This window comes from Giraffa tippelskirchi, chromosome 3 (assembly GCF_054371585.1).
Source record: "Giraffa tippelskirchi isolate mGirTip1 chromosome 3, T2T-mGirTip1v1.2.pri, whole genome shotgun sequence".
NCBI classification, from domain to species: Eukaryota; Metazoa; Chordata; class Mammalia; order Artiodactyla; family Giraffidae; genus Giraffa; species Giraffa tippelskirchi.
Genome location: NC_137277.1, coordinates 182532756 through 182559733, shown reverse-complemented (window position 1 = coordinate 182559733; position 26978 = coordinate 182532756). Strand labels below are relative to the sequence as shown.

At 47.4% G+C, this 26978-nt stretch overlaps 1 protein-coding gene and 1 long non-coding RNA gene across 43 annotated transcripts in view; one reads left to right on the top strand and one right to left on the bottom strand.

The window, feature by feature from the left end:
- The window catches only part of WDTC1 (WD and tetratricopeptide repeats 1), a 65470-nt gene that overhangs the window by 34577 nt on the left and 3915 nt on the right, over positions 1 to 26978 (top strand). For 22 of the 42 annotated variants that reach the window (XR_014081029.1, XR_014081027.1, XR_014081028.1 and 19 more), the window contains 11 exons: positions 12028 to 12074; positions 12523 to 12634; positions 15316 to 15503; positions 17566 to 17748; positions 18461 to 18555; positions 18947 to 19062; positions 20434 to 20509; positions 21128 to 21236; positions 21903 to 22076; positions 25115 to 25350; positions 26767 to 26944. Coding sequence is in view for 30 of the 42 variants with exons in the window: in XM_081586405.1 (XP_081442531.1) it covers positions 12028 to 12074; positions 12523 to 12634; positions 15316 to 15503; positions 17566 to 17748; positions 18461 to 18555; positions 18947 to 19062; positions 20434 to 20509; positions 21128 to 21236; positions 21903 to 22076; positions 25115 to 25350; positions 26767 to 26944 (1514 nt within the window). In the remaining 12 variants the exon portion in view is untranslated. Of the gene's footprint in view, positions 1 to 12027; positions 12075 to 12522; positions 12635 to 12810; positions 12867 to 15312; positions 15504 to 17565; positions 17749 to 18460; positions 18556 to 18946; positions 19063 to 20433; positions 20510 to 21127; positions 21237 to 21902; positions 22077 to 25114; positions 25351 to 26766; positions 26945 to 26978 lie in introns of those variants that run through there. The other 20 variants (XR_014081033.1, XR_014081032.1, XM_081586415.1 and 17 more) reach the window with 4 other exon arrangements.
- Positions 18076 to 26673, bottom strand: LOC145543769 (uncharacterized). The gene is made up of 4 exons (XR_014081036.1): positions 26481 to 26673; positions 20723 to 24046; positions 19188 to 20634; positions 18076 to 18230 (listed from the first exon to the last, which is right to left on the bottom strand). It is a non-coding gene; the product is annotated as an uncharacterized LOC145543769 (long non-coding RNA).

Sequence of the window (26978 nt, the reverse complement as noted above, 5' to 3'; positions counted from 1 at the left end):
TTCTTGCCTCCTTTGTCAAAGATAAGGTGTCCATAGGTATGTGGATTTATCTCTGGGCTTTCTATTTTGTTCCATTGATCTATAATTCTGTCTTTGTGCCAGTACCATACTGTCTTGATGACCGTAGCTTTGTAGTATAGTCTGAAGTCAGGCAGGTTGATTCCTCTAGTTCCGTTCTTCTTTCTCAAGATTGCTTTGGCTATTCGGGGTTTTTTGTATTTCCATACAAATTGTGAAATTATTTGTTCTAGTTCTCTGAAAAATACCATTGGAAGTTTGATAGGGATTGCATGAATCTATAGATTGCTTTGGGTAGTATACTTATTTTCGTTATATTGATTCTTCTGATCCATAAACATGGTATATTTCTCCATCTATTTGTGCTTTGACCATTTTTAAACTGTTATTTATTGTTGAGTCATAAGAATTCTTTGTATGTCCTGGATAATAAACCTTTATCAGATATGTGATTTGAAAATTTTCCTCTCTCACTGTGGATTTTTTCACTTTCTTGAGAGCACTGTTGACTCACAAAACTTTTAATTTTCTTGAAGTCCAAGTTATTTTCTTTCTTTTTTCATTTACACTTTTGATGTCATATTTAAGAAACCATTTCCTAATACAAGATCACGAAGATAAACACTTGTGTTTTCTTCTAAAAGTTTTATAGTTTTAAGTCTTCTATGTATGTCTTTTATCCATTTTGGGTTAATTTTTACATATGGTGTCATTTTGAGGCCCAGTTGCATTCTTTTGCATATACATATTCAGTTATGTATATGGGTTTGCCGCATAGCTCAGTTGGTAAAGAATCTGCCTACAATGCAGGAGACCCGGGTTTGATTCCTGGGTCGGGAAGATCCCCTGGAGAAGGAAATCGCAACCCACTCCAGTATTCTTGCCTGGAGAATCCCATGGACAGAGGAGCCTGGCAGGCTACAGTCCACGGGATTGCAAGAGTCGGATATGACTTAGTGACTAAACCACTACCACCATTCAGTTATTGGGCTTCCCAGGTGGCGCTAGTGGTAAAGAACCTACCTGCCATAGCAGGTAGACATAAGAGACTTGGATTCGATCCCTGGGTTGGGAAGATCCCCTGGAGGAGGGCACGGCAAATCACTCTAGTACGCTTGCCTAGAGAATCTCATGGAGGGAGGAGCCTGGTGGGCTGCTGTCCATAGGGTCACACAGAGTCGGACACGACTGAAGCGATTAAGTGGCAGTGGCATTCAGTTATTACAGCATCATTTGTTGAAAAGACTACTCTTTCTCTCATTTGAATTGTCTTGGTACTCTTGTTGGAAATCAGTTAACCTTACATAAATGTAAAGGTTTATTTGTGGCCTATATGACACCCTTAGAATCTTGCCTCTGCTCACCTCCAAAACTTAGCTTGCCTTACTCTGTCCCTTTTATCCCTATATTCTAGCCACTGGCCTTCATTCTGTATCTATAGCACGCCAAGCCTGTTCCTACCTTTGTACTTGTTCTTTCCTATGCCTGGTATGCTTTTCCTTCTCGGCGTTCAAATTTCTTCTCAAACAGCTATAGGGTTTCCCTGACCAGGGTATCTAAAGTATAACCCATCACCGTGTTTTCTTTTCTTTTAATTAATTAATTTTCTGGTTGCTCTGGGTTTTCATTGCTGCTCAGGGGCTTTCTCTAGTTGCAGCAAGCGGGAGCTACTCTTCTTCGTGGTGCATGGGTTTCTTACTGCTGTGGCTTCTCTTGTTGCAGAGCACAGACTGGAGGCGCACAGGCTTCAGTAGTCGCAGTATGTGGGCTCAGTGGGTGCAGCATGTAGTTCTAGGGCATGTGGGTTTCAGTAATTGCAGCACATAGGCTCAGGAGTTGTGGCTCTCAGACCCGAGAGTTTTCAGCCTCAGTAGTTGTGACCCACAGGCTCAGTAGTTGTGGCACATGGGCTTAGTTTCTCTGTGGCATGTGGAATCTTCCTGGACCTGGGATCAAACCTGTGTCCCCTTCATTGGCAGGTGTATCCTATCCTTTGCACCACCAGCTAAGTCCCACCATGTTTTGTTTTCTACATAGCACTTATCACTGTCTGAACTCATTTTACTGATTCCTGTGCTTATTTTTTTTTTTTGTCTCCCTCATCACTGGAATTCTCTATCTTATATAGCCTTTGCATATATAAGAGTGCCTAGCATATAAGAAATAAAAATAAAATCAATCCATCAATCAAATAAAGTGAATTTGCTGGGATGGACACCAGATATAGGTCAGCATAAGGAAAAAGTTTCTCATATGAATTATGGTTGTTGACTTACCCCACTATATTCATACTTAGATTTTTACTTAGACATATAGCAGTTGAAATATATTTTACCTAATTTTTTTAGAAATATGTTTTAAATCGTTCCTTTTAATGACTTCTAGGAGGATTTTTCCTTCCTCAGTAATCATAGTTCACATCAGGCTGTACTATAAGTCTTAAATTATCCTGGTGCAGGGGAGAGAACATATTTGGACTCGATTTCCAATTTTGCTACTCAACTATTACAGTGCTTTACAAATACTGATTTGTTCCCCACAACAATCCTATGAGGTTATGTATATTATCATCTTTTTTTTAGAGATGTAAAATCTGAAACACAGAGAAGTTATAGAACTTCCTCAAGGAAACACAGCTTGTGAACCCAGAAACACATTTCCTGTCCTTTATGAACAGTTTAATGAATTTTGAAGAGTAATTATGTGAAGCAGTTAGGACAGGGCCTGACACGGAGTATGATGAGTTTTAGTTATTCTTGTTTCTCTTACTACTCTAGTAGGTAATTTTCAGTCACACTAAAATTTGAGAAAGCATTGAACTCGGTTAAAGAAGCAACAGAAGGATTTTATAGAGATGTTTGTGTACTCACATCACTCTGCCTTGAAGATAACTGAGTTTTATTTGCCTTCAGGACTCACTACATTCTGTTATATTGCAACTGTGTAATCTTAATACATTAAGGCTAATAAACAACATGTATTGTGAAGTTTAAATGAATTGGTATACATGAAAGCTTAGCACTCACAGGCACATAGCAGACATTTCAGTTTTGAGGGAGATACCCCGGAATCTAAACAGGCAGTATGACACTATGGTTAAGAGCCAAGCTGTGGAGTCTGTCAGACATGGATTCACATTCTTACTTTACTGTTTATGCCATATGGATATTAACCTTTTTCTCATTTAAAAAAATGAGAATAGTAGTGGTATTTCCATCATGAGGCAGTTGTAAAGTTTAACTCAGCATAAGTGAAGGGCATAGTATTGTCCCTAGAGGATGGTGAGATAGCACTTACTATATATTAGCTACTACTATCACTATTACTATGATTACCTTTTTTCTTCCTTCTCTTTATTGAGGTATGATTTGCATAACAATAAAGTACATAGGTCTCAGGTTGTATGAGTTTTGACTCTTGAGTAACTACTACTCATGACAAGACAGAAAATACTTCCATCACCCTAGAAGTTCCCATGGTGCCCTTTCTAGTCAACACTCCATAGATTAGTTTGTTTGTTTTTCATTTCTCCCCATAGGTTAGTTTTGCCTGTTCATACACTTTCTGAAACTGGAATTATACAGTGTGCATGTTTTTCTGTTTGGCTTCTTTTGCTTAGCATCATGTGTTTTGAGTTTCATCCACGTGGTTTCATGCATCTATGGCAGTTCCTTTTTATTTCTGAGTAGGATTACACTGTTTGAATACACTACATTTTGTGTATCTCTTCTCCTGTTGATGATCATTTGTATTATTTCTAGTGTTGGACTTTGAAAATTAAAGCATCTAGGGATATTCTTATACCACTCTTTAGGTGGACAAATGTCTTCATTTCCCTTGAGTAAATACCTGAGGAATGGAATTGCTGGGTCATAGCTAGATATGAATTTGACTTTATATCAAACTGACAGTTTTCTAAGGTGGTAGTAGCAGTGAGATCTCTTTTTAATACGGGTGGGAATAGGGTGGCATTTGAGGTAATCCAGCACAGAGAAATATTTGGAGTCATATGGACCTGGGTTCCTGTCCAGGCTCTGGTGTTTACAGTCGGAGTGACTTATTTAATATCTCTGAGACTTAGTCTTACCTGTAGAAAGGGAATGACAATAAGATCATGTATGTTGCAATCTAGTATTCTACCCAGCAGTGGCATACCAAGCTTGGGGCAGTAGTGCAGGCTTGTAAGGGGGTGTGTGGTCTATAAAGAATTTAAAAGCAGTAAGAAAACCACCCAAGAGTCTGCTTTTTATCATCATTATGCACCTGCAAGTCTAAGCAGTGTCAGCGATAAAATGCTTCTCCTTGCCTACTTTTCGTCCTGTATACTATGCTGCCTAGCAATTATGGGTATTTATAATAAATAGTAGTTATAATCAATCTTTAATCAAGCAGGAAGTTAAGAGTTTGGAGTTTGGAACTTGAGTGAGATTTGAGACTTTTGTTGTAGGTTCGTTCTCTGTGCAGTTTGTTTCTTCCTTATTCCTGGTATGCAAGGCTCGCCGTAAGTAGAGACATGTCCAGGGCTCCAGGGAGCCAGCCGCGCAGAGGTCTGTTCCTCTCTCAGAGCCATCTGTAAACAGCCACTCCTCTCTATTTCTTTAAAGTTTGAGGTTTCTCCCTTCTTTTTTACCCACTGTTTAATTCTGATATATCATAGGCATATTTTCTTCCATTGTATTCTTCAACTTAATTCTAGATCACGTACCTCATCTAAGCCAGCCTTATTTATCAAGGCCAAAACACCCCGTGCTTTATATAAATTATATAAATTAGCTTCCCAAACACATATTCTAACTTATAGAGCCCTTTATTAATGCTTTTTGTCAATAGTTACTTTGTATTTTTGTAGAATCTGATTTGGACTTTCTCTCTACACTTTCTCCAACTTAATTTACACTGTCTCTGAGCTGTTTTTTACTGTGTAAAAATGAATCATAAGTATCATGTTTGTCTGCTGTGGCTTGTCTTCTGTACTTTGGATGGGCTACTACTGATTTGTGGACAAATATAATAATTCTGGAAACATTGATGCACTTTTCAGACAGTGCTTAAGAGCCCAAGCCCTTGAGTTAAAATGCTTCCTGATACCACTGCTAGCTGTGCTACAGTAGCCATGTCCAACATGTGGGTGTGTGTTGGTTTGGTTTATACCACCAAGCAACTCTCCAATACCAGCTGGTTCCCTACAATTTAACTCAATTCTGATACTATCTACCTGGAGATAGTATCAGATCCCTCAGGTTAAGAGCTCAGTCCTTAACCACTGGACCACCAAGGAAGTCAAAAGCTCAGTCCTGTAAACAACCCTGCTGCCCTTCAGTCCCAACACCTACTTCAGTCACCAATTGCAAATCCAGTTGTCACTTGTGCTTTTGACTAATTGTATATTAGAAGTTCCAAGGGGCTTCCCTGGTGGCTCAGACAGTAAAGAGTCTGCCTGCAATTCAGGAGACCCGGGTTCATTTGATCCCTGGGTCAGGAAGATCCCTTGGAGAAGGCAATGGCAATCCACTCCAGTATTATTGCCTGGAGAATTCCGTTGACAGAGCAACCTGGCAGTCCACAGGGTCACAGAGAGTCAGACACGACTGAACGACTAACACTTCAGAAGTTCCAAACCCCTTTTCTTTGGTTTCATTAATATGCTAAAGTGACTCACAAAACTCAGAGAAACATTTTACTTACTAGATTACTGATTTATTATCAGTTCAGTTCAGTTGCTCAGTTGTGTCCGACTCTTTGCGACCCCATGAATCGCAGCACGCCAGGCCTCCCTGTCCATCACCAACTCCCGGAGTCCACCCAAACCCATGTCCATTGAGTCAGTGATGCCATCCAACCATCTCATCCTCTGTCGTCCCCTTCTCCTCCTGCCCCCAGTCCTTCCCAGCATTAGGGTCTTTACCAGTGAGTCAACTCTTCGCATGAGGTGGCCAAAGTATTGGAGTTTCAGCTTCAACATCAGTCCTTCCAATGAACACCCAGGATTGATCTCCTTTAGGATGGACTGGTTGGATCTCCTTGCAGTCCAAGGGACTCTCAAGAGTCTTCTCCAACACCACAGTTCAAAAGCATCAATTCTTCGGCACTCAGCTTTCTTCACCGTCCAACTCTCACATCCGTACATGACCACTGGAAAAACCATAGCCTTGACTAGACGTACCTTTGTTGGCAAAGTAATGTCTCTGCTTTTAAATATGCTATCTAGGTTGGTCATAACTTTCCTTCCAAGGAGTAAGCGTCTTTTAATTTCATGGCTGCAATCACCATCAGCAGTGATTTTGGAGCCCAAAAAATAAAGTCTGACACTGTTTCCACTGTCTCCCCAACTACTTCCCATGAAGTGATGGGACCAGATGCCGTGATCTTAGTTTTCTGAATGCTGAGCTTTAAGCCAACTTTTTCACTCCCCTCTTTCACTTTCATCAAGAGGCTTTTTAGTTCCTCTTCACTTTCTGCCATAAGGGTGGTGTCATCTGCATATCTGAGGTTATTGATATTTCTCCCGGCAATCTTGATTCCAGCTGGTGTTTCTTCCAGCCCAGCGTTTCTCATGATGTACTCTGCATAGAAGTTAAATAAGCAGGCTGACAATATACAGCCTTGACGTACTCCTTTTCCTATTTGGAACCAGTCTGTTGTTCCATGTCCAGTTCTAACTGTTGCTTCCTGACCTGCATACAGGTTTCTCAAGAGGCAGGTCAGCTGGTCTGGTATTCCCATCTCTTTCAGAATTTTTCACAGTTTATTGTGATCCACACAGTCAAAGGCTTTGGCATAGTCAATAAAGCAGAAATAAGTGTTTTTCTGGAACTCTCTTGCTTTTTCGATGATCCAGCAGATGTTGGCAATTTGATCTCTGGTTCCTCTGCCTTTTCTAAAACCAGCTTGAACATCTGGAAGTTCACGGTTCACGTATTGCTGATGCCTGGCTTGGAGAATTTTGAGCATTACTTTACTAGCGTGTGAGATGAGTGCAATTGTGTGGTAGTTTGAGCATTCTTTGGCATTGCCTTTCTTTGGGATTGGAATGAAAACGGACCTTTTCCAGTCCTGTGGCCACTGCTGAGTTTTCCAAATTTGCTGGCATATCGAGTACAGCCCTTTCACAGCATCATCTTTGAGGATTTGAAATAGCTCAACTGGAATTCCATCACCTCCACTAACTTTGTTCCTAGTGATGCTAAGGCCCACTTGACTTCACATTCCAGGATGTCTGGCTCTAGGTGAGTGATCACACCATTGTGATTATCTGAGTCATGAAGATCTTTTTTGTACAGTTCTTCTGTGTATTCTTGCTACCTCTTCTTAATAGCTTCTGCTTCTATTAGGTCCATACCATTTCTGTCCTTTATCAAGCCCATCTTTGCATGAAATTTTCCCTTGGTATCTCTAATTTTCTTGAAGAGATCTCTTGTCTTTCCCATTCTGTTGTTTTCCTCTGTTTCTTTGCATTGATCGCTGAGGAAGGCTTTCTTATCTCTCCTTGCTATTCTTTGGAGCTCTGCATTCAGATGGGAATATCTTTCCTTTCCTCCTTTGCTTTTTGCTTCTCTTCTTTTCCCAGCTATTTGTAAGGCCTCCGCAGACAGCCATTTTGCTTTTTTGCATTTCTTTTCCATGGGGATGGTCTTGATCCCTGTCTCCTGTACAATGTCACGAACCTCTGTCCATGGTTCATCAGGCACTCTGTCTATCAGATCTAGTCCCTTAAATCTATTTGTCACTTCTACTGTATAATCATAAGGGATTTGATTTAGGTCATAACCTGAATGGTCTAGTGGTTTTCCCTACTTCCTTCAATTTAAGTCTGAATTTGGCAATAAGGAGTTCATGATCTGAGCCACAGTCTGCTCCCGGTCTTGTTTTTGCTGACTGTATAGCTTATCCATCTTTGGCTGCAAAGATTATAATCAATCTGATTTCGGTGTTGGCCATCTGGTGATGTCCATGTGTAGAGTCTTCTCTTGTGTTGTTGGAAGAGGGTGTTTGCTATGACCAGTGCGTTCTCTTGGCAAAACTCTATTAGCCTTTGCCCTGCTTCATTCTGTACTCCCAGGCCAAATTTTCCTGTTACGCCAGGTGTTTCCTGACTTCCTACTTTTGCATTCCAGTCCCCTATAATGAAAAGGACATCTTTTTTGGGTGTTAGTTCTAAAAGGTCTTGTAGGTCTTCATAGAAGCGTTCAAGTTCAGCTTCTTCAGCGTTACTGGTCGGGGCATAGACTTGGATTACCGTGATGTTGAATGGTTTGCCTTGGAAACGAACAGAGATCATTCTGTCATTTTTGAGATTGCATCCAAGTACTGCATTTCCTACTCTTTTGTTGACCATGATGGCTACTCCATTTCTTCTAAGGGATTCCTGCCCACAGTAGTAGATATAATGGCCATCTGAGTTAAATTCACCCATTCCAGTCCATCTTAGTTTGCTGATTCCTAGAATGTCGACATTCACTCTTGCCATCTCCTGTTTGACCACTTCCAATTTGCCTTGATTCATGGACCTAACATTCCAGGTTCCTATGCAATATTGCTCTTTACAGCATCGGACTTTGCTTCTATCACCAGTCACATCCACAGCTGGGTATTGTTTTTGCTTTGGCTCCATCCCATCATTCTTTCTGGAGTTATTTCTCCACTGATCTCCAGTAGCATATTGGGCACCTACCGACCTGGGGAGTTCATCTTTCAGTGTCCTATCTTTTTGCCTTTTCATACTGTTCATCGGGTTCTCAAGGCAAGAATACTGAAGTGGTTTGCCACTGATTTATTATAAAAGAATGTAATTCAGAAAACAGCCAGATAAGAGAGGTGCAGAGGGCAAGGTACATGGGATGGGATGCATAGCTTCCATGTCTTCTCCTAGCATGCCACTCTCCCCAGATCTCCATGTGTACCAACAAAGAAGCTCTCTGAACCCTGTCCTTTTGTGTATCCCATTACATTGCCTGGTTGATTAAAATCATCATCCATAGGTGATCAGTTCAGCCTCCAGCCCCTCTCCCCTCCCTGGTGGTCAAGGAGGTGGGACTGAAAGTTCCAACCCTCCAATCATATGGTTGGTTCTCCTGGTAACCAGCCTGCACCCTTAGGTGCTTCCCCAAAATCTCTTCATTAACATAAATTCAGGTGTTAGTTGAAAGAGGTTTGTTATGTATATCACGATATCTTTATTACTCTTATTACTTGGAAAATTCCAAGGGTTTTTAGGACTTCTGTGCCAGACAGAAGGATCAAGACTAAATATATCTTTCTGACATACAATAAATACATATAAATTACAGAATCGTAGCAGTTTACCTAGCCTCTCTGAGTACTGGGTTTTCTTGGGGTTTTTTGGGGGGGCGAGGAGTTGTTATTTTGTTGTTTTGTTTTTCCCTTTTTTTTGGCCACACTGCTCAGCATGCAGATTCTTAGTTCCCTAAACAGGGATCAAACCCACACCCCCTGTGTTGGAAGTGCAGAATCTTAACCACTGGACCTCCAGGGAAGTTTTTCTTATCCATGAAATAAGTAATGATACCTGTTTCTTAAACAAGATAATGGATATAGAATGCTGTAAAATTCCTATGGCTGCCATAACAAATTACCATAAACTTAGTGGCTTAAAACAACACAAATGTATTATCTTCTAGTTCTGTAGGTCGGAAGTCTGACCTGGGTCTCACTAGCCTAAAGTCTTGAACAGGGTTTTGTTCCTTCTGGAGGCTGTAGAGTAGAATCCATTTTCTTGCACTTCCCAGTTTCTAGCATTTCTTGGCTAGAAGAAACCTTCCATCTTCAGAACCGGCAGTCATCGGTCAAGTCCATTTCACACTTACCTCTCTCTACTCTCTGCAGCCAGGAAAGGTTCTCTGATTTTAAGGACTCCTGTGACTATATTGGGCTCCCCTGGATAAAGATAATCTCCCTACCTCAAGGATTTTAACCTTAATCACATCTGCAGAGTCAATCTATCATAATGTATTCATGGGTTCCAGAAGATCAGGACATGGACATTTGTAAGGGGGCCATTGTTCTGCCCACCACAGGTGCGAGGTACTATGCCTAGCTCTTTGTAAGCCCTCGGTAAGGGATGAACATTGAAAGCCCTCAGCACTCTGGGAAATTGCAAGCTGAAGATGTGACCCCTGGGCAGAAGTCATTTAAAGCCTGGTGGGAAAATGAGAGGGATGAGGACAGAAATGAATCTGATTCAGGAAGAGTGACCAGAGTCGTGTATGGGATTTCATCCCAGTGCCATGGGAAAGTGAGAGGCCTCAGGTCAGCCAGTGGTCCGGCAAGTTGAACAGAGTGAATGTGTCAGTAATGTGTTGAAGTGCAGAACCTACAAAGACATGAGGTTCAACCCTCATGAGAGTTTTTATAGGACAATGGGTGAGAGGGAAGGAAAAGGCAGAGGAGAAGCCTCTGCTGACGAGAGAGTCAGGGGTTTGTTCATGTCTCTCAAGTCTTCCCACGAGGCCCACTAGACCCCCTTGTTCACTGTGCAGCAGATACGTGCCGGGCACTCTTCCTGGCCTCGGGGATACAGTGAGCATGGTCACAGAGGCTGCCTTCCCCCACTCAGTGTGGTGAAACAGACAAGCATGTCAACACAGAGCCGTGATACAGTGTGACAGTAGGAGCCCACAGGAAGGGTGTGCCTCCTTCCCAGGTTTACGGGATGGGAACGGCTTCTTGAGGGAAGTGCCCACGAGCTGAGACCTGAAGAATGAGTTGATCGGGATGCTCTGAGCCACAAGTAACAGCCCAGCTCAAGTGACCTTAAACCAGTGAGCAGACTAGCTCCTGACCGGAAGACCAGGAGTCGGGTAGGCATCAGGGTGGGTTACTCTGGTCATTCTGGCTCCATCTTTCTGTGATTCCTTTGGCTGGGCTTTTCTCTCGATGTTTATTTCACTGTCAGGCTGGCTACCCTCGTGGTCACAGTTCTAGGAGTCACATCAGGACACCCAGCATTCACAGGAAGAAAGGCATCCCTTTCAGACTCTTCTCTGAAAATGAGAAAACTTCTTTTCCACACGCTCTCAACACCTGGCCCCCTTGCATCCATTTGGGGTTACAGGCTCATTTCTGAGTCAGTCCCTATGTCTGGGTGAATGCCATGTCCAGTTTGGCTTAGATCTAGGTTTCTGAACCCACCGTTGTGGAAAAGACAGTGAACTTTCACTTCCTGAAATACATGGTCTTATTTTGGGCTGGACAGATAATGAAATGAAAGTCAAGATGCCATTAGGAATGAGGGAAAGAAAGAACCGAATGTAGGAATGGAAGTGCCTTGTTCTCTTCTTCTCCCATGTAAGACTTGTTTCTGCCACTTCATACCTTCTGCTTTTCATGGTTTCTGTTTCTTTGTAATTCAGGCTTTGCCATGACTTCTCTCTGTGCATGCTTTCAACCTCAGCATTTGTCATTAAGTGCCTCACTTCTCCGTGTTTCTCAGTTCACATCCCTGTGCTTAATTTACCTCACTTTACACGTACTTGAAGTAAGCTCCAGAAGACCAGGGACTTTGTTATACCCCCAGCATCTGAACAGTACCTGGCATGCAGTGAGTGCTGGATAAATATGTGCCAGATGAATGAAGGATCAGGCTTCTAGCTAACTGGCTGCCTTTCAGTCAGTTGGGGTCCTCTGTCCAGATTTTCTGTGGCTGAGGGGCTGTCCCTTGAAGGGACTGTTCATAGATACCCCTCTAGTGGTAGGAGCAGAAATTTGCTTGGATACACTTCCACTATTACCTGAACTTTGGTTTACTTTTCCGCAAAATAAAATCAATAAAATCTTCCCTTTGTGGCTCAGAGGGGTTCAGTATCAAGTGGAACTATGCATATGAAAGTGCATTATATATTGTGAACTGCAAGGTGGTTTGATTCAGTCCTGATCACTCACGTACACCTAGAAAACACTGATGATGGAAAGGCTGTTTTATCTGTTCACTTCTACTTCTTGACATTGAGTTCTCCAGGAGAAATTCTAACTGGCTATCTTCTTGTCCCCCAGGGTCACTCAGGATGTGTCAACTGTCTGGAGTGGAACGAGAAAGGAGAGTAAGTATGAGATCCAGCACCTATGGGTGCTGGAGAAGGGTGTGGGGAGGTTGGGAGGAGGGGTTTCCCTTCCTCTTTGTAGATCTAAGGAAAAGAGTGGACCCAAAAGAGGAGTTGGGTCCTCTGCTCGCTGCTGTGTTGCTGCCCTCTGCTGTGTCCTTAGCTTCATTCATCGTCAGCACACAGTTAAAGAACGAATCCCAGATAGATGGAAGGTTGGGTGACCTTCCAAACTCTGTATTTTTGATAAGCTAATGCATTTAAGGAACAATGAGAAATCCTCAGAACAAAATAAAAGAGAACCAGTCACTGTTTACAAGATAACCTTATATTCTGTGACACATACTGTTGTTCTTAAAGTTGTGTGGCCTAAGTCCTTTTCACCTGGGAAATACGGAATAGAGGAACTTGAGGAGAGGTCAAAACTGTTCCCTCTCTCTGCTTGCAGCTTGCTGGCCTCTGGTTCTGACGACCAGCACACGATTGTGTGGGACCCTCTGCACCACAAGAAGCTGCTTTCCATGCACACAGGACACACTGCAAATATCTTTTCTGTCAAGGTGAGCAGGATAAGCCGCAGAGCAAATGAACGGTGTGACTGGGCTGTGTGTGTGGTCGTGTTTGCATGTGTGTCTCCCACCTACCGTGGGGGTCACAGACACCTTTGTGATCTGAGCATCTGCTGGTGATTTCTAAAACTCTCTGTCTCTTTTCCATGCGCTAATTCCTCTCTCAGAGCCAAGAGGTCAGCTCCAAATGAATGTATACGCATGTGAGTGGTGATGATATAAGGTATGGTTCTGAGTATGAACTTCAATAGCATAGCAGGCAGACCTGTGTTTGACTCCCTTATTTGCCTCTTGGAAGCTGTGTGAACTGGGCAAATCACCTGACCTCTCTGAGCCTGTTTACCCATCTATAAAAAAAAGGAAGTAGCTAAGGAAAATCCCTCAAATTCATAAATAAATAATTTAACTAAAAAGGGAAGTAGCGATCCACAGGGTTGATATTATAGTTTAAGGAGATGGTTGATAAAAAAAGCGCCTGGCAGAGGTGATTGTGGGAAATGAGTCTGCTGTTTGTTGGTGGAGGGGAGTTGGGGGAGGGGGGCTTACACATGTCTTCAGACCTCTGAAAGTGAAAGTGTCCAACTCTTTGCAACCCCATGGACTGTATAGTCCACCAGCCCCCTCTGTCCATGGGATTCTCCAAACAAGGATACTGGAATGGGTAGCCATTCCCATCTCGAGGGGATCTTCCCGACCCAGGGATCAAACCCGGGTCTTCCACCTTGCAGGCAGATTGTTTACAGTCTGAGCCACTGCTGAGGCCCCTCTTCAGACCTCTGGAGACCTGTTATGTGGAAGTAACGTGAGGCTTGTCCTTTTTTGCTGCCAGAGGACAGACCTCGGATTAGTGACTATGAGTTTTCAGAAGCAGATGTAGACCTGATGAAGGAAACAACTATCTAATGCTTAGAGGTATTTGAAAAAGGCAAAATGGGCCTTCTGAGGATGTAGTCAGTATCCTAGCACTGAGGTATTCCTCACTGGGAACTTAAAGGAAATGACCTTTAAGGACGTTTCCAGCTCTGAAATTCTGTAATGGTGTATGTGAGAGTGAGGCCGTCCTTTGGAAAGCCTCACTAATCCAATAAATCTTTTCCTAATTAATATCAAGACCAGTTACAAGAAGCCTGAAGAGGAAGACAGATTCAAGAGCCCAAAACCAACTTATTTTCCTAATCAGAACTTCTTTCCCAGCTCTGACTCTCATCTCCTGTTCCAAGGACCAAGCCTAGATTAATTTCTGTGATTTTTAATAACAGAGAAATGCTGATTCACCTCTTGTATGAAGACCAGAAACTGCTTTCGTCCCCTGAAAAGTGTTAGGTCTGGTTTAAATCTGTGGGGTCAGATCAGGAGAAGGGACCTAAGCCATCAGTTTGGCATCATAGAACACAAAATGTCGAGTTCAGAGACCAGAATTGGACAGTGGCCTTGATATTCCCTAATACTAAGATCTTGGGCAAGACCCTCAGCCTCCTCTTTTATTATAAAAGGGTTCCTCTCCCTTCTGGTGAGAAACCACAGATGTATTTAACCCACGAGCTCCCCCTAGTGGCATCTGTAATGTAGGACGAGTATGGCCGCAGCCACAAGCTCTTCCCAACGGCCCTTCAGTTTCTGTTGCCAGTGGGGTGTATGTTGTTTCCAGACAAGATTAGAGATTACTAGTTGTCCCTAAAAATGATCAAATTCCATCTTTCGTCTAGCCCTTATGCTGATGAGCTATCAGAGAAGTGGATGTGGAAAGAGTGAATTTTTAGCTCAAGCCAGGGGGGACTTTAGTATATTTAGACTTTTAGTATTAATCAAAATTATGTTTGTGGCTGTTTTGTCCTTGCCATATGTGATCTGGACCATTTTGTTCTCAGCTTCATTGGAATGATAGGGTTGACCTTGTGAATGATGGCCACATAGAACTGTAGCCTTCTGATGCTCAGCCCTTCCCCAAGGTCTGACTTCTGAGCCATTTCCAGCACTGCCCTTGTAAGGAGTGTTACTTGGAGCATCTCTGCACGGGTCCCTTTTTTCTTTTAGAATTACTTCTCAGAAGTGGTAGCTTTGGGTCAAAAGATAGAAATAATTTGTATCTATTACCTGTTGCCAGATTGTTCTCCAGAAATATTTGAACCAATTTAGAACACCCACTGTCTTAAAACACTGAGGGACTCATGTTTTAAGACTAATTTATTACTTAACCCCCAGGTTATTAAATAGTCATCATGAAGCATCTAGGAATCAGACAGACTTGAATTTGAACGCAGTCCTGCTGCATGCTAGTGCTGAACCTCAATTTTAATGAGATTTTTATATTAATAAGATAAATCACGTACTCGATGTCTAGCACATGGTAAATACTTAATAAATGGTAACAACTGTGATTATCATCCATTCAGCTCTTGGCCTGGGGAAGAATCAGAAGAGAGTTCCTTAGATAGTCCAGCTTGGCGTGGGTCAGGACCACTCTGGAAAATAAAGATGTACACCCTGATTTTGACCTTTAGGCCTACAGGCTGATGCTCAAGATCCAAAGTTCTCTTGGTGGGCTGTCTTGGATGGGCTCCCTTTCTTATCTGCTATGGAGAGGGGGAAAAAGATGCTAACATGCAGGCTAGTCTCCTTCCGGGGCCTACCCCTGCCACCTGCCAACCTCTTCTTCAATCTCTCCCAAGCAGTTCCTGCCTCACGCTGGGGACCGCATCTTGATCACAGGGGCTGCTGACTCCAAGGTGCATGTCCACGACCTGACAGTAAAGGAGACGATCCACATGTTTGGAGACCACACAAACCGGGTGAAACGCATCGCCACGGCGCCCATGTGGCCCAACACGTTCTGGAGCGCTGCTGAGGATGGGCTTATCCGGTGAGGGCCTGAGGCAGGGAGTGGGGCCTGGGCCTCCCCTGCTCCCACTGCATGTGGGTTTCCCCCTCCCATCTTCCCTCCTGCTTCCTTCCACAGACCTGGCTCCTTCCCTCCAACAGAGGTCCAGCCTCATTGGTCTGCCCAGCACAGTCATCAGGGAACAAATACAGTGGGAACATTTGCTTACCCCGTTCTTCACCTTCCTCACTTCTTACCCTCTCCTGAGCTACACAAGCCCACTGGCTTTCTCACCACCTCACACACACAGTCTGCCTCCTCTGGGCTTTCGCCCTTGCTGTTCCCTCTTCCTGGTTTTCTCAGTCCCAGCTCTCTCTCAACTCTTTCTTTCCCTAAGGAGACAGCTTAAGAGTCACCCCCTGAGAAGCACCTTCCCTGGCCATCCTCTCTACCACAGACCTTCCACCATTGTTTTTTGTCTCCGTGCCTTCACTGTATCCTCTGTAACTCTAATCACCATCTGGAGTTATTTTATTTTATTTATTTGATGGTTCACTCTTTTGTCGGTTTCCCTCACTGAGTAGTAAACTCTGTCAACACTTTTGTCTGTCCTGTCCTTGGTTGTGTCCCTATAGCCCAGCACAATGCCTGGCACACAGAGGCACATGATACATTTGCCTTGAACAGTTGGTCAGTGGGCATATTCTTGGGAGAGGGATCACCAGCCAGAAATGGTTAAGTGGACTCCCCCTTTTCACTGACCTGTATCATCACACCTTTGCCTCTACTTCCCTTCTTCTTAAAATGATCGCATTGCCTTTCTTTAACTCCTTTCTTCAGATATAACCTGAGAACTTTTTCCCTATCTCCACAATCTGCTTTAATTGCCTCCCTTGAGATCCCATGGGACTTTGTGCCCTCTTCCTTTTTACAAAGGACAAGGGGTATCTAAGTCATGGATGAACTAGAACTCAGACCAAGCCAAGTCCTACCCCTGTCACTCAGTGTCCAGGCAAGTCACTTCACCCTCAGACCTGTTTCCTCATCTATAACAAAAACAGTATTTTAGGAAGAGCCATCTGGTGAGGATGGCTTAGAAAGATAAGCGAACAATGAAGAGTTTATTGCAGGTGTTTAGGTGGAGGTGGATGAGCACAGGGGTGATGCCCTTGCCACTTTCTGGATGTGCCTGCGTCCTAGAAGCAAAACAGGACCCCGGTAGGAGTGTGCTCATGCTGGGTGGATGTTTTGGTCTGACCTTTACCATTGGCTCAGATGGTGAAGAATCTGCCTGCAAAGCAGGAGACCCGGGTTCGATCCCTGCTTTAGGAAGATCCCCTGGAGAAGGGACTGGCTCCTCACTCCAGTATTCTGGCCTGGAGAATTCCATGGACAGAGGAGCCTGGTAGGCTACAGTCCTTGGGGTCACAAAGAGTTGGACACGACTGAGCGACTTTCACTTTCCCTTTACCATCTGGATGGGACTCAGGCTTGTTCTGGGAGTTGGCGTTTTTGGGAAGCTCGTAGATGATCTCCAGGTTCTCTTTTCTGTCACCTCTGTACTTCTTTTGTTTCCTACAAGAAACTAGGTTAAGAGTAGAATTAAGAATTAGAATCAAGGTGCAGAGCAGAGTGGTTAAAACGCAGTCTTCCCAGCTCTGCACTTACTGCGGTGTCATCCAGGCAAGTTATTGAACTTCTTTGAACTTCTAGTGGCACCTAGGGATGGTGTGAGAATTTAATTAGATAGTACCTGTGTAACACTTGGGAACAATACTGGACACCAAGCAATGTCTCATGAAGTGTTAGTAGTCAGTAGTAATAGTACTTAGTGGCAATAATATTGATATCTGTTAAAAAAAAAATAAATAAAAGGGCTCAGTAGTATCTACCGTAGGGAGTTCTGTTAGAATAAAAAGAATGTATGAGAAGCCTACTACAGGTGCTTGGCACACAGAGCACTCAAGATACGGGAGTGGTTTTTGACATTCTCACTTACAAACAGATCCAGAACCCTTCCCAGTTCCTTTGCGCTCCAGGCCTCGGCTTCTCCCCTGCCTTCTGCACACGGACGCAGCCCCCAATCCCGTGTCCTCTCTCACAGCCAGTATGACCTTCGGGAGAACAGCAAACACTCGGAGGTGCTGATCGACCTGACAGAGTACTGTGGCCAGCTGGTGGAGGCCAAGTGCCTCACCGTCAACCCCCAGGACAACAACTGCCTGGCCGTGGGGGCCAGTGGGCCCTTTGTGAGGCTCTACGACATTCGCATGATCCACAACCACAGGTAGGAATACTCGGCAAGTCCCTGGGAACCTGCTACCCCTTACCCTCATTGCCAGGCCCTCTTCTCTTTGAGGTGGGTTTTTTTCATTCTGTGATTTTTTTTTTAATAATTCAATCCATGCTTGTTTTTATGAAAACTGTATTAAAGAAATTACTTTTACTCCATTACCTGAAAGAAGTCACTGTGTATAATATCTGCTGTACATATATAGTGTACATAGTTATCATCTTATACATGTAAATTCCTTATTTGTACATACAATTTTACTTTCTTCTTTTTTTTAAAAAAAAAAAAAGTATACCCAGAACCTCCACAGAAGTCCCAGACCTGCGCAGCTCCCCCAGTCTGGGTTTTCAGTGGGCTTCTGAGACAGGTGTACAAACTTCTGGCCTGCATGACTTTCGTTTGTGGATTTGGACAGCTGTTGTTACTCTTCACACACGACATGACTTAGAGTAGGCCACGAGCTTTAGCTTCCTCATCTGTAAAATGGGAGTAATAGGGTAGCCATGAACCAAAGACGGGTAGGCAGGGCCACTGTGATGCATGTGTCCACAGCTGTCTAGTTGGTTGACCTTTGGGGGTGCTCAGGTAAGGAAGAAAGGTACCTCTTCCTAAATCTCTCCAGGGATATAGGTTTTTCCTGAGCAAGTGTGGTCTAGCCAGGAATCCTGATCGGTATTATAACCTATTTTGTTTGCCTTGCCACCAGAAAAAGCATGAAGCAGAGCCCTTCAGCAGGTGTGCACACCTTCTGTGACCGGCAGAAGCCCCTCCCGGATGGTGCAGCCCAGTATTACGTAGCAGGTAGGGCTCAACCCAGCTCTGGCCCTAAACTCTTGGTGGGGTGCTGATTGTCTCCGGAGCAGTGCAAGGAGGCAGTGGCAACCAAGAGCAAGGGGTTTAGAGTCAGACAGACCTGGGTTTAATCCTGGTTACCATCAACCAGCTCTTATGTGACCTTTGGCAAATTTCTTACCCTGAAGGAATCTTAGTCTCCTTTCTGTAAAATGGGATTGTGATGACTCAGTGAGATAGTATATAACAGTTGGCCCAGTTCATACAGTAAGGGCTTAATACTTAGAGCTGCTTTTCTGAGGAAGATGATTGGTCACTGGTAAGGCTGACTTCTTACAACTCCCTGCCCCTTTTGGGAGGGACTGGAAGCCTCACACTCGGGTAACTCTGTTCCCTGCAGGTCACCTGCCAGTGAAGCTGCCTGACTACAACAACCGCCTGAGAGTGCTGGTTGCCACCTATGTCACCTTCAGCCCCAATGGCACAGAGCTGCTAGTCAACATGGGGGGAGAGCAGGTATGGCCGGCCGCCCAAGGTGGCTCCACCCCCGTCACCCCACCCCCATATCCGGCAGCCAGGGCTGTGTCCGCCACATCCACTACCATGAGGCAGACAAGAAACCTCACTGTAAATGACGTTACCATGAAATACGGAAATGCCATGGCACCGTTGGAATTCCCAGAGAAGTACCCTGGTCTTGAGCGTAAGCTTTAGAACTGACAGACCTGTCTTCAGTCACTGGCCTTTTATTTACAAGCTGTGTGCTGTGACTTTGAACACCTCTCTTCATTTTCCTGAACCTTGGTTTCCTCATCTGCTGCTTTCCTAGGAGGAAATCCTGTGGCTCAGAGCACGCAGCCAGGGTGCAGTTCAGGACCAGTGTTGGGAAGTGTTCTTTGATAATGGCCGGTTGCTAAACCTTCTGTTGTTCTCAGTCAGGTTGTTTAATAAGCCTTGCATAAATTCATTCACTCTGCAAACTTACTGAGTTTGCACGGAGTACTTACTCTGGGAGTAACATCATCATAAACATGAGGGAGACAGATGCAAAATATGATCCATGCTAGGCTGACGGGAGAGACATGGCAAGTGAAACAAACCATTGATGACATTTAAAGGCAAGGTGTGATACAGGAGAAATGGGATGTGGAGACTGGGTGAGCCCCCGAGTTCAGAAGAGGGCTCTGGATTCGGATTGCTGAGCTGTCCCCTGGCTTAAAGGTGGTATAAGGATGAGTGGAGAGACAGTCTAGCAGAATGGTTCAGAGCCAGACAGACTTGGTTTTGGGTGCTGGCTGTGCCACCTGCTGCTTTTATGGCCCTGGATAGATTAAGTAAACTCTGAGCCAACATTTCTTCTGTAAAGGTGGCTGATGATAATAGTACCTTTTTGTGATACTAAAGATGGTACTCATTTTGTGGTACTCATTTCTAAGATGAAATGAGAAAAGTCATATAAAATACTTAACGGAGGAGCAAAGTAAGGATTCAATACATGTTAAGTAATAATAGATAATATTTACTGAGGGAAGTAACTAGCAATGTTACTTTGGGCAAATTCCTTCTCTTCTCTGAGGTTTCAGTTTTCCCATTTATAACATGAGACCCCTGAGGCCCTTGTTGACCTAACACACATGTGATTCTAAGCAGTGACAGTTTTTCAAGCCATCCACCCCAAGGGCCAGGCACTGGGAGGATTTTCCTGCCTGAGGTTTGCTATGAAGCACCCCCTTCTGTGCCACTTGGTGGTTCCCTGCTCAATGCTCAGCTGCATTCCCGAGAGCCTCAATGCTCAGCTGCATTCCCGAGAGCCGCGCAGGCCTCACTCCTGGCCCGGCCACGTTCTTGCCTCACAGTGTCCATCTTCTCCTGACCCCTGCACTCTAGGTCTATTTGTTTGACCTGACTTACAAGCAGCGGCCGTACACCTTCCTCTTGCCTAGAAAATGCCACTCCTCAGGGGGTAAGTTCTCCCTCCCCGGCTCCTTCAGGGCATCTCTGCTGGGGAATGTGCGTGTGCGCTGCCTCTGCCGGGCAGCCTGCCCCTTACCTTGCACTGTGGCTGTGAGCCTCCAGAAGGAGCAGGTTCTGTAAAATAACACTGTACAGTAAGAAAGAAGGGAATCCCAGGTCAGAGAGCTCTGTAAAAATGGGTTTGCCTCGCAGCCCTTTTTACTTCCCTTAGAAAAAGCAAGTTCTTTCCGTGGCTTGGCTCCTGAAGACCTGAAGTAGTTGTGCCCTCCCCTGCTGTCCTGGACCAGTCTCCTCAGTGATTCTTCCTGGGGCCTGCAGTTGATTTAGGCACCTCCTCACCACCCCACTTTTAGGCATCCTCACAGCCAGATAATGCCAAGTTGAAGCTATATCCCTCTCCAGCCAGCAGAGGGCGCACAGGCTTTCTTTATGTGCTTGCCTGCCTGCCTGTCAGAACTTGCTTTCTGGGAGTGGATCTACCCTGGGAGGGATAGCCCTGCCGTGGAGCCGTCAGATCCCCGGATGGAAGGAAGCTGGAGGGCTGCTGAGGAGAAGTGAGGACCTCCTCCTAAGTTGTTGCTGTTCCTTTCTAACCACCCCCCGCCAGAAGTTCAGAATGGCAAGATGTCCACCAACGGTGTGTCCAATGGCGTGTCCAATGGCTTGCACCTTCACAGCAATGGCTTCCGGCTGCCAGAAACTAGGGGGCATGTCAGGTAAGGCCAGCCTGACTTGGGGCACAGAGGCTTCTGGAATGTGGCTAGTGGTTCCCATGCCACCTCTGCCTGGTGGGACTCCAGTCGTGCTCTAGCTGAAGCTCTGGTCTCTTGGTACACTGGTACCAAGTAGCTGGGGTCAGGACCCAGAGGCTAGCTCCTCTTAGCCCTGGACTCCCTCCTAAAGAGTCCCGCACAGACAGGCCTCCCCCAGTGTATTTTCTCCATTCATAGCATCTTCACGCCTCTTTCACTGCCAGGCCCTGAGCTCAGCTCTGGATATAGAGGTGCCCAGGTCCTCTAGCCCTTGAGAGAAACTTTTCTATAGAGAAATCCTTGGGCGGTGACAAAGTTTAGTTCAGCATGGAGGCCGGAGGTGTCAGCTACTTTCATGCCAAGTTTGATGAAGAATTCCTTTAAACCTGTCTAGGACAACTTCATTTCTGCCTCTCTTGTTTTTTTTCCACTGGCACAGAGCATCTGGAATTGTGACCATTGACCTGCCACAGTTACCCAGGCCAAGGGTGGGAGTAGTGTCCTCTTTTAGATGACAGTGCAGATCTCAGGGACCAAGAAAACCCAAGAGGCCTCCAGGCAGGGCTACAGGGATCCTGAGGGGCTGCTCTGACCTTCCTTGGTTGACCTGACACTCTTCTTCCCCCACAGCCCCCAGGTAGAGCTGCCCCCATACCTGGAGCGGGTGAAACAGCAAGCCAATGAGGCTTTTGCCTGCCAGCAGTGGACCCAGGCCATTCAGCTTTACAGCAAGGCCGTGCAGAGGGCCCCTCACAACGCCATGCTCTACGGGAACCGAGCTGCTGCCTACATGAAGCGCAAGTGGTGAGTGGGCCTGATGGAACCAAGTTGCTGAGGCATCCAGGGACGGTAGCAGTGGCATCCTGCTGCCCCTCAGGGCATGTTAGGCCCAGGCCTCTCACCAGCTCCTGGTTGGTGGTGGGCAGGTGCCTGACCTGTGAGTCAGGAAGCCTCAAACACCAGGAGAGCTCACAGTTAAGTGGGACATGTTCACAAGTAGCTTCGGCATGTTAGTGCTGTGGTCACTGGAAGTAGGAATGGGGAGAGTGGTTAATCCCAGTCCTTGGAGAATTGTGCCTTGAACTGGACTTTTGAAGGAGCAGTAGAATCTTGCTAGATGGAAATGAGGCCCTGGTGAATTCAGCTGCTATCTGTTTGAAGTGATTGTGCAGCGCCTTGACCTTGGGGTTTGCTGTCCTGTGCTCTTGGACCCTTTGGACAAGCACAAGCAGGATCCTAGACCTCTAAAGCTGGCTGTGGGTCTTTCTGGGTGGCAGTGGCCAGTGGTAAGGGAGTAGGTCCATATCCTGAAGAACCCTTTATCTTTGGAGACCACCAGGGCCCCCAGCCCTTCCGCCTGCAGCAGCAGCAGGCAAGCAGGCAGGCAGACCCCATCCCCCAGCCAGGGCCAGGATGGGAGATGGATAAAGCTGGGCCCACAGCCATTTCTGCTCCGTCTGGCATCCGTCGGCTCTGCCCAGACAGACAGGCCAGCTGGTGTGCCATCGTCTGGCTGCAACTCGGCAGGCCAGAGAGGGAAGCTTAAGAAACCCACCCAAGTCAGCAGGCTGGTAGATGGGGGTTTGGGAAGATGCTGCCCCCACAGGCCTTAGCTCAGACATCAGGAGTTGGCCAAGGGCTCAGATGGCAGCCAACCCCAGGAGATGACAGTTGGGGGGCCCTCCTGAGGTGTTTTGCCCCTCTTTTCCAGCAGGTGGATAGAATGCAGTGGTCTTCATGCAGGCTCTAGGCTGAAAGCACTCTCCTGCATTTTTGCTGAGAGGGCCTGATGATTTCCCAGTCTGCAGCACCCTCAATGTGCTCTCTGAATCCCTGCTATGCACTGGGAACTGGAGACACAAAGTTCTGTCCCTCCGAGTCCCTGTGCTCCAGAGCGCCCAGCCTCTGGACGGGGGATGACGAGGTGGGCATGGTCCGTCACTGAAGAGGCAGGAAGCAGTGAGTCTCTGAAGGGGCAGGCGAAGTGCCGTGGGCAGAGGAAAAGTCGGGTCACTGTCCCTGGGGATCCGGGAGCACCCAGAAGGTGTGGTGTCTGCTTTCAGTGTGGGCGGGCTTAGACCGGAGAGGGGAGGGGGCGGGGACTGTGGGGGAAGGACATTCCCAGGGAGATGAAACGGTGTGAACAAAGGCGTGGGGGTGGGGGACTGACTGAAGAGCTTGTTTGCAGAACAACAAATCCATTTGGCTGGAGCAGAGGGTTCGGAAGGGACTGGCAGGAGATGAGTCTGTGAGGTAGCCTGGGGCCAGCCTGGGAAGGACTTGGAATGCAGAGCGGTGGCGTTTTGGCCTCGATTCAGTGGATGATGGGCAGCTACTGAAGAGTTTCGAGCAGGAGAGGGAGGTGTTGAGGGCTGTCTTTTCAGGGAGATTGAGCTGGCAGCAAGTCTGGATGGGTGCGCCCTGGGGCCAGCCTGCTCTCTCCCCATCCCCACGTGCCTGCCAGTGACCCCTAGAATGTCACGTTCTGTCCCAGGCCAGTCTCCCCAGGGCAGCCATCTGCTCCTGGATGCGGTGGGAGCTGTCACCCTCTGGCTCCTGGCTGCTTTCTGGTCTGGCTCTCCCTGGGAGTTCTGAGGGGCACCTTGCAGGCGGTAATTGGGTTTCCAAACAGCGCCTGCTCCTCCGTCACAGCCACTCGTTCTGACGCAGGCCGCGCCGTCGGAACACTCTGTCTCCTGCCTGCCTCCGCACTGCCGAGCCGCTTGTCCCTGGTCTGAGCGGGCTGCTCTGAGGACTGGTGCTCCCTCTGGGTGCTGTAGAAGGGAGGGTCAGGAGCACAGCTCCAGCGTCAGACCTGCCCTGGCCCCACGCACAAGAGTTGTGAGCTGTGCCCTGGTGGGGAGGCCATCCGCTCGGGCGGGGCGGGGGGGTTGCTTCTTAACACAGGTGGGCCCTAGGCCCACCTCACCCCAGCAGAGGGGAAAAAAGGAGAAGTGGCTCCCCTGAAGCACCTGGCTCTCCAGTTGAGAGGTGGGGCTGTCTGTGGACCTGGGCAGATGTGTATTCTATACTCTGGCACAGGGTGGGAGGAGGAGGGGCTTCTTCTCTGACCCTCCCTACTCCCCACCCCCCACCCCCCAAAACCGTTCCCACTTCCCCACATCCGTGCTTCGGGAGTTTGGAGAAGTTAGTGTGGATGATTTGGAGCTCCTGTGGCCTATGCCCACCCCCACCCCCACCATCCGCTTCCAGAGAAGTGACTCTGCCAGATTGTCGGGCCCCATCCTCCAGCCCCGGGAGGTAGAGGCCACAGCTGCTGTGGATCAGTCAGCCAGGACAGAGGGGGGCCTGGCTGAGGACTTGCTGCCTGCCGGTCAGACCCTGAGTCCCTAGCCTGACACTTCTGGCTTCCCTGGACCACAAAACTGTCCTTGAGGGCCCCCTGCCTTAGACCTGGCTTTGAAGGCCAGCCGGGGGGATCTGAGGAGGTGGGTGGAGGAAGGGAGAAGGAGGGCCTGGGGAGCCTGAGGCGGGCAAGATGCCAGGCCTTCTGCTGCAGAGCTGCGGGTGCCTGGGGTGAGCGGGTGCACAGTTGCACTCTGTGTCCAGCAGAGGGCAGCCCGACACTGGTTTCTGCCTCAGGCCCTCCTCCCACCCTCTACCTGCCAAGACCCCGGGGTTCCTGAGTTGCCTCCTAAACATACTCTGCCTCCTGGGGAGCAAGGCCTGGGCTGAGCCAGGATTCTCTCCATCCCCAAATACCCTTGCCCTGAGATTGCTCAAAGGTGGGCTGGGGTGGCTGCAGGACGCAAGGAGACTGAATGGGGACGCCCTGCCTGCCACGGGGACCCCCTCCAAACCACGCTCCCCTGCCTTCCCAGGGATGGTGACCACTACGATGCCCTGAGGGACTGCCTCAAGGCCATCTCCCTAAATCCCTGCCACCTGAAGGCGCACTTCCGCCTGGCCCGATGCCTCTTTGAGCTCAAGTACGTGGCTGAGGCCCTAGAGTGCCTGGATGATTTCAAAGGGAAGTTCCCGGAGCAGGCCCATAGCAGTGCCTGTGACGCACTGGGACGTGACATCACAGCCGCCCTCTTCTCCAAAAATGACGGTGGTGAGTAGAGTGCACGCTGAGGAGGGGTTGCTGTTACTCTGTCTGTTGGAGATGCTACGTGACATTCTGGGGAGGACATGGTTCTGAGACGGGAGCGGCCTGGGCTCACACTGATTGAGAACCACATGACTTTGAAACAGTCACTTGGTCTCTTTGAGACAAGGATAGCAATAGCGTGTCTAAGGCAGCTGGTGTAGATCCCCCCGGGCTCAGGTTAGGAGTTAGCTGAGCTAGGTCATCCTCTCCTCTCATAGGCAGGGCCTTGGCCGTTCCGTTGGGATCCAAGCTCCAGCTAGTTGGCTAGTGTGCACTTGCTCCAGATTGCCTGGGTGCAGAAGAGACAGCACACAGGGCAGCAGAAAGGCCTCGGGCACAGGTATGGAGCCTCGGTTCCAATCTCAGCTCTGCCGTGTGGAACCATGTGACCTTGGGCAGAGCACAGCCTCTCCGAACCTGCTGGCTTATTTGTACAGAGTGCTGAAGGGCCTGCCCTGCTCCCCTGGGTAGCGCTGGAGCGTGAACCAAGCAACTGCGCAGTCTGTAAACACGAGAGGGGAGCTCACTGGAGGCAGACGTGCAGCTTCCTGGTCTGCTCTGCAGTGTATTGGACCGTGGATTGATCCACTTGTCTGGATAGTGCCAGGCACTGTGCTGTGTCCCGGGAACACATCTGGGAACAAGTCAGATGGAATTTCTGTATTCATGAATCTATAGCCTGGTGAAGGAACCAAGCGATGAAGGAGAAGCAAAGAAGGCCCTGGGGACCTGATAGGGCGCAAGTGCGGGGAGAGGGCTCAAAGGCAGTCTGGGGTTCTTGAGGAAGAGACATTCAGGTGGAGATCCTGAAGCTGAGGAAGAGGTGACTAGGTACAGCGTGTCGCCAGAGGTAAAGTGTTCTGGCAGAGGGACCAGCACGCGCCAAGGCCCTGAAGCGGGCAGGAACAAGGTGCTGAGAAAGCTGGTGTGACTTTACCAGGGCACCTAGGCGAGCCACTGGGATCCAGGCTGACTGGTCTTCTGGAGCGGGAGGGCTTGGACTTGACCGCCTTCAAAGCCATGAATCTATTTAGAAAAATCCGCCCCTCAAGGCCCTCTTGGCAGCACTTTGCCCTCCCCTCCCTGCTGCTTACCTCCACAGCAACAGACCTTAGGGCCGTGCATCCTCAGGGCTTCCAGACATTATTCAGGGCCTAAGCCAAGGCCCTCCTGGCATCAGCGATCTCCTCTTGAACACCCTCAAGGGCAAGATGCACAGATGCCTCTTTTTCACAGTTGTTCCCATTTTTCCAGGGTAGGGGGAGAGGGGTAGCCCTTCACGGCTTACTGCTTGGACAGAGAACAGGGTGAAGGGTGGGGAGGAAACGGGGCGGGGGGAGAGACGGGCAGGACTCTCACAGTCCCTGTTCTCTGCCCCAGAGGAGAAGAAGGGAGCAGGCGGTGGCGGCGGCCCCGTCCGCCTCCGCAGCATGAGCCGCAAGGACTCCATCTCCGAGGATGAGATGGTGCTGCGGGAGCGAAGCTACGACTACCAGTTCCGCTACTGTGGCCACTGCAACACCACCACGGATATCAAGGAGGCCAATTTCTTTGGCAGGTCTGAGGCCCTGAAGAGGAGGAGGCGGGCCCAG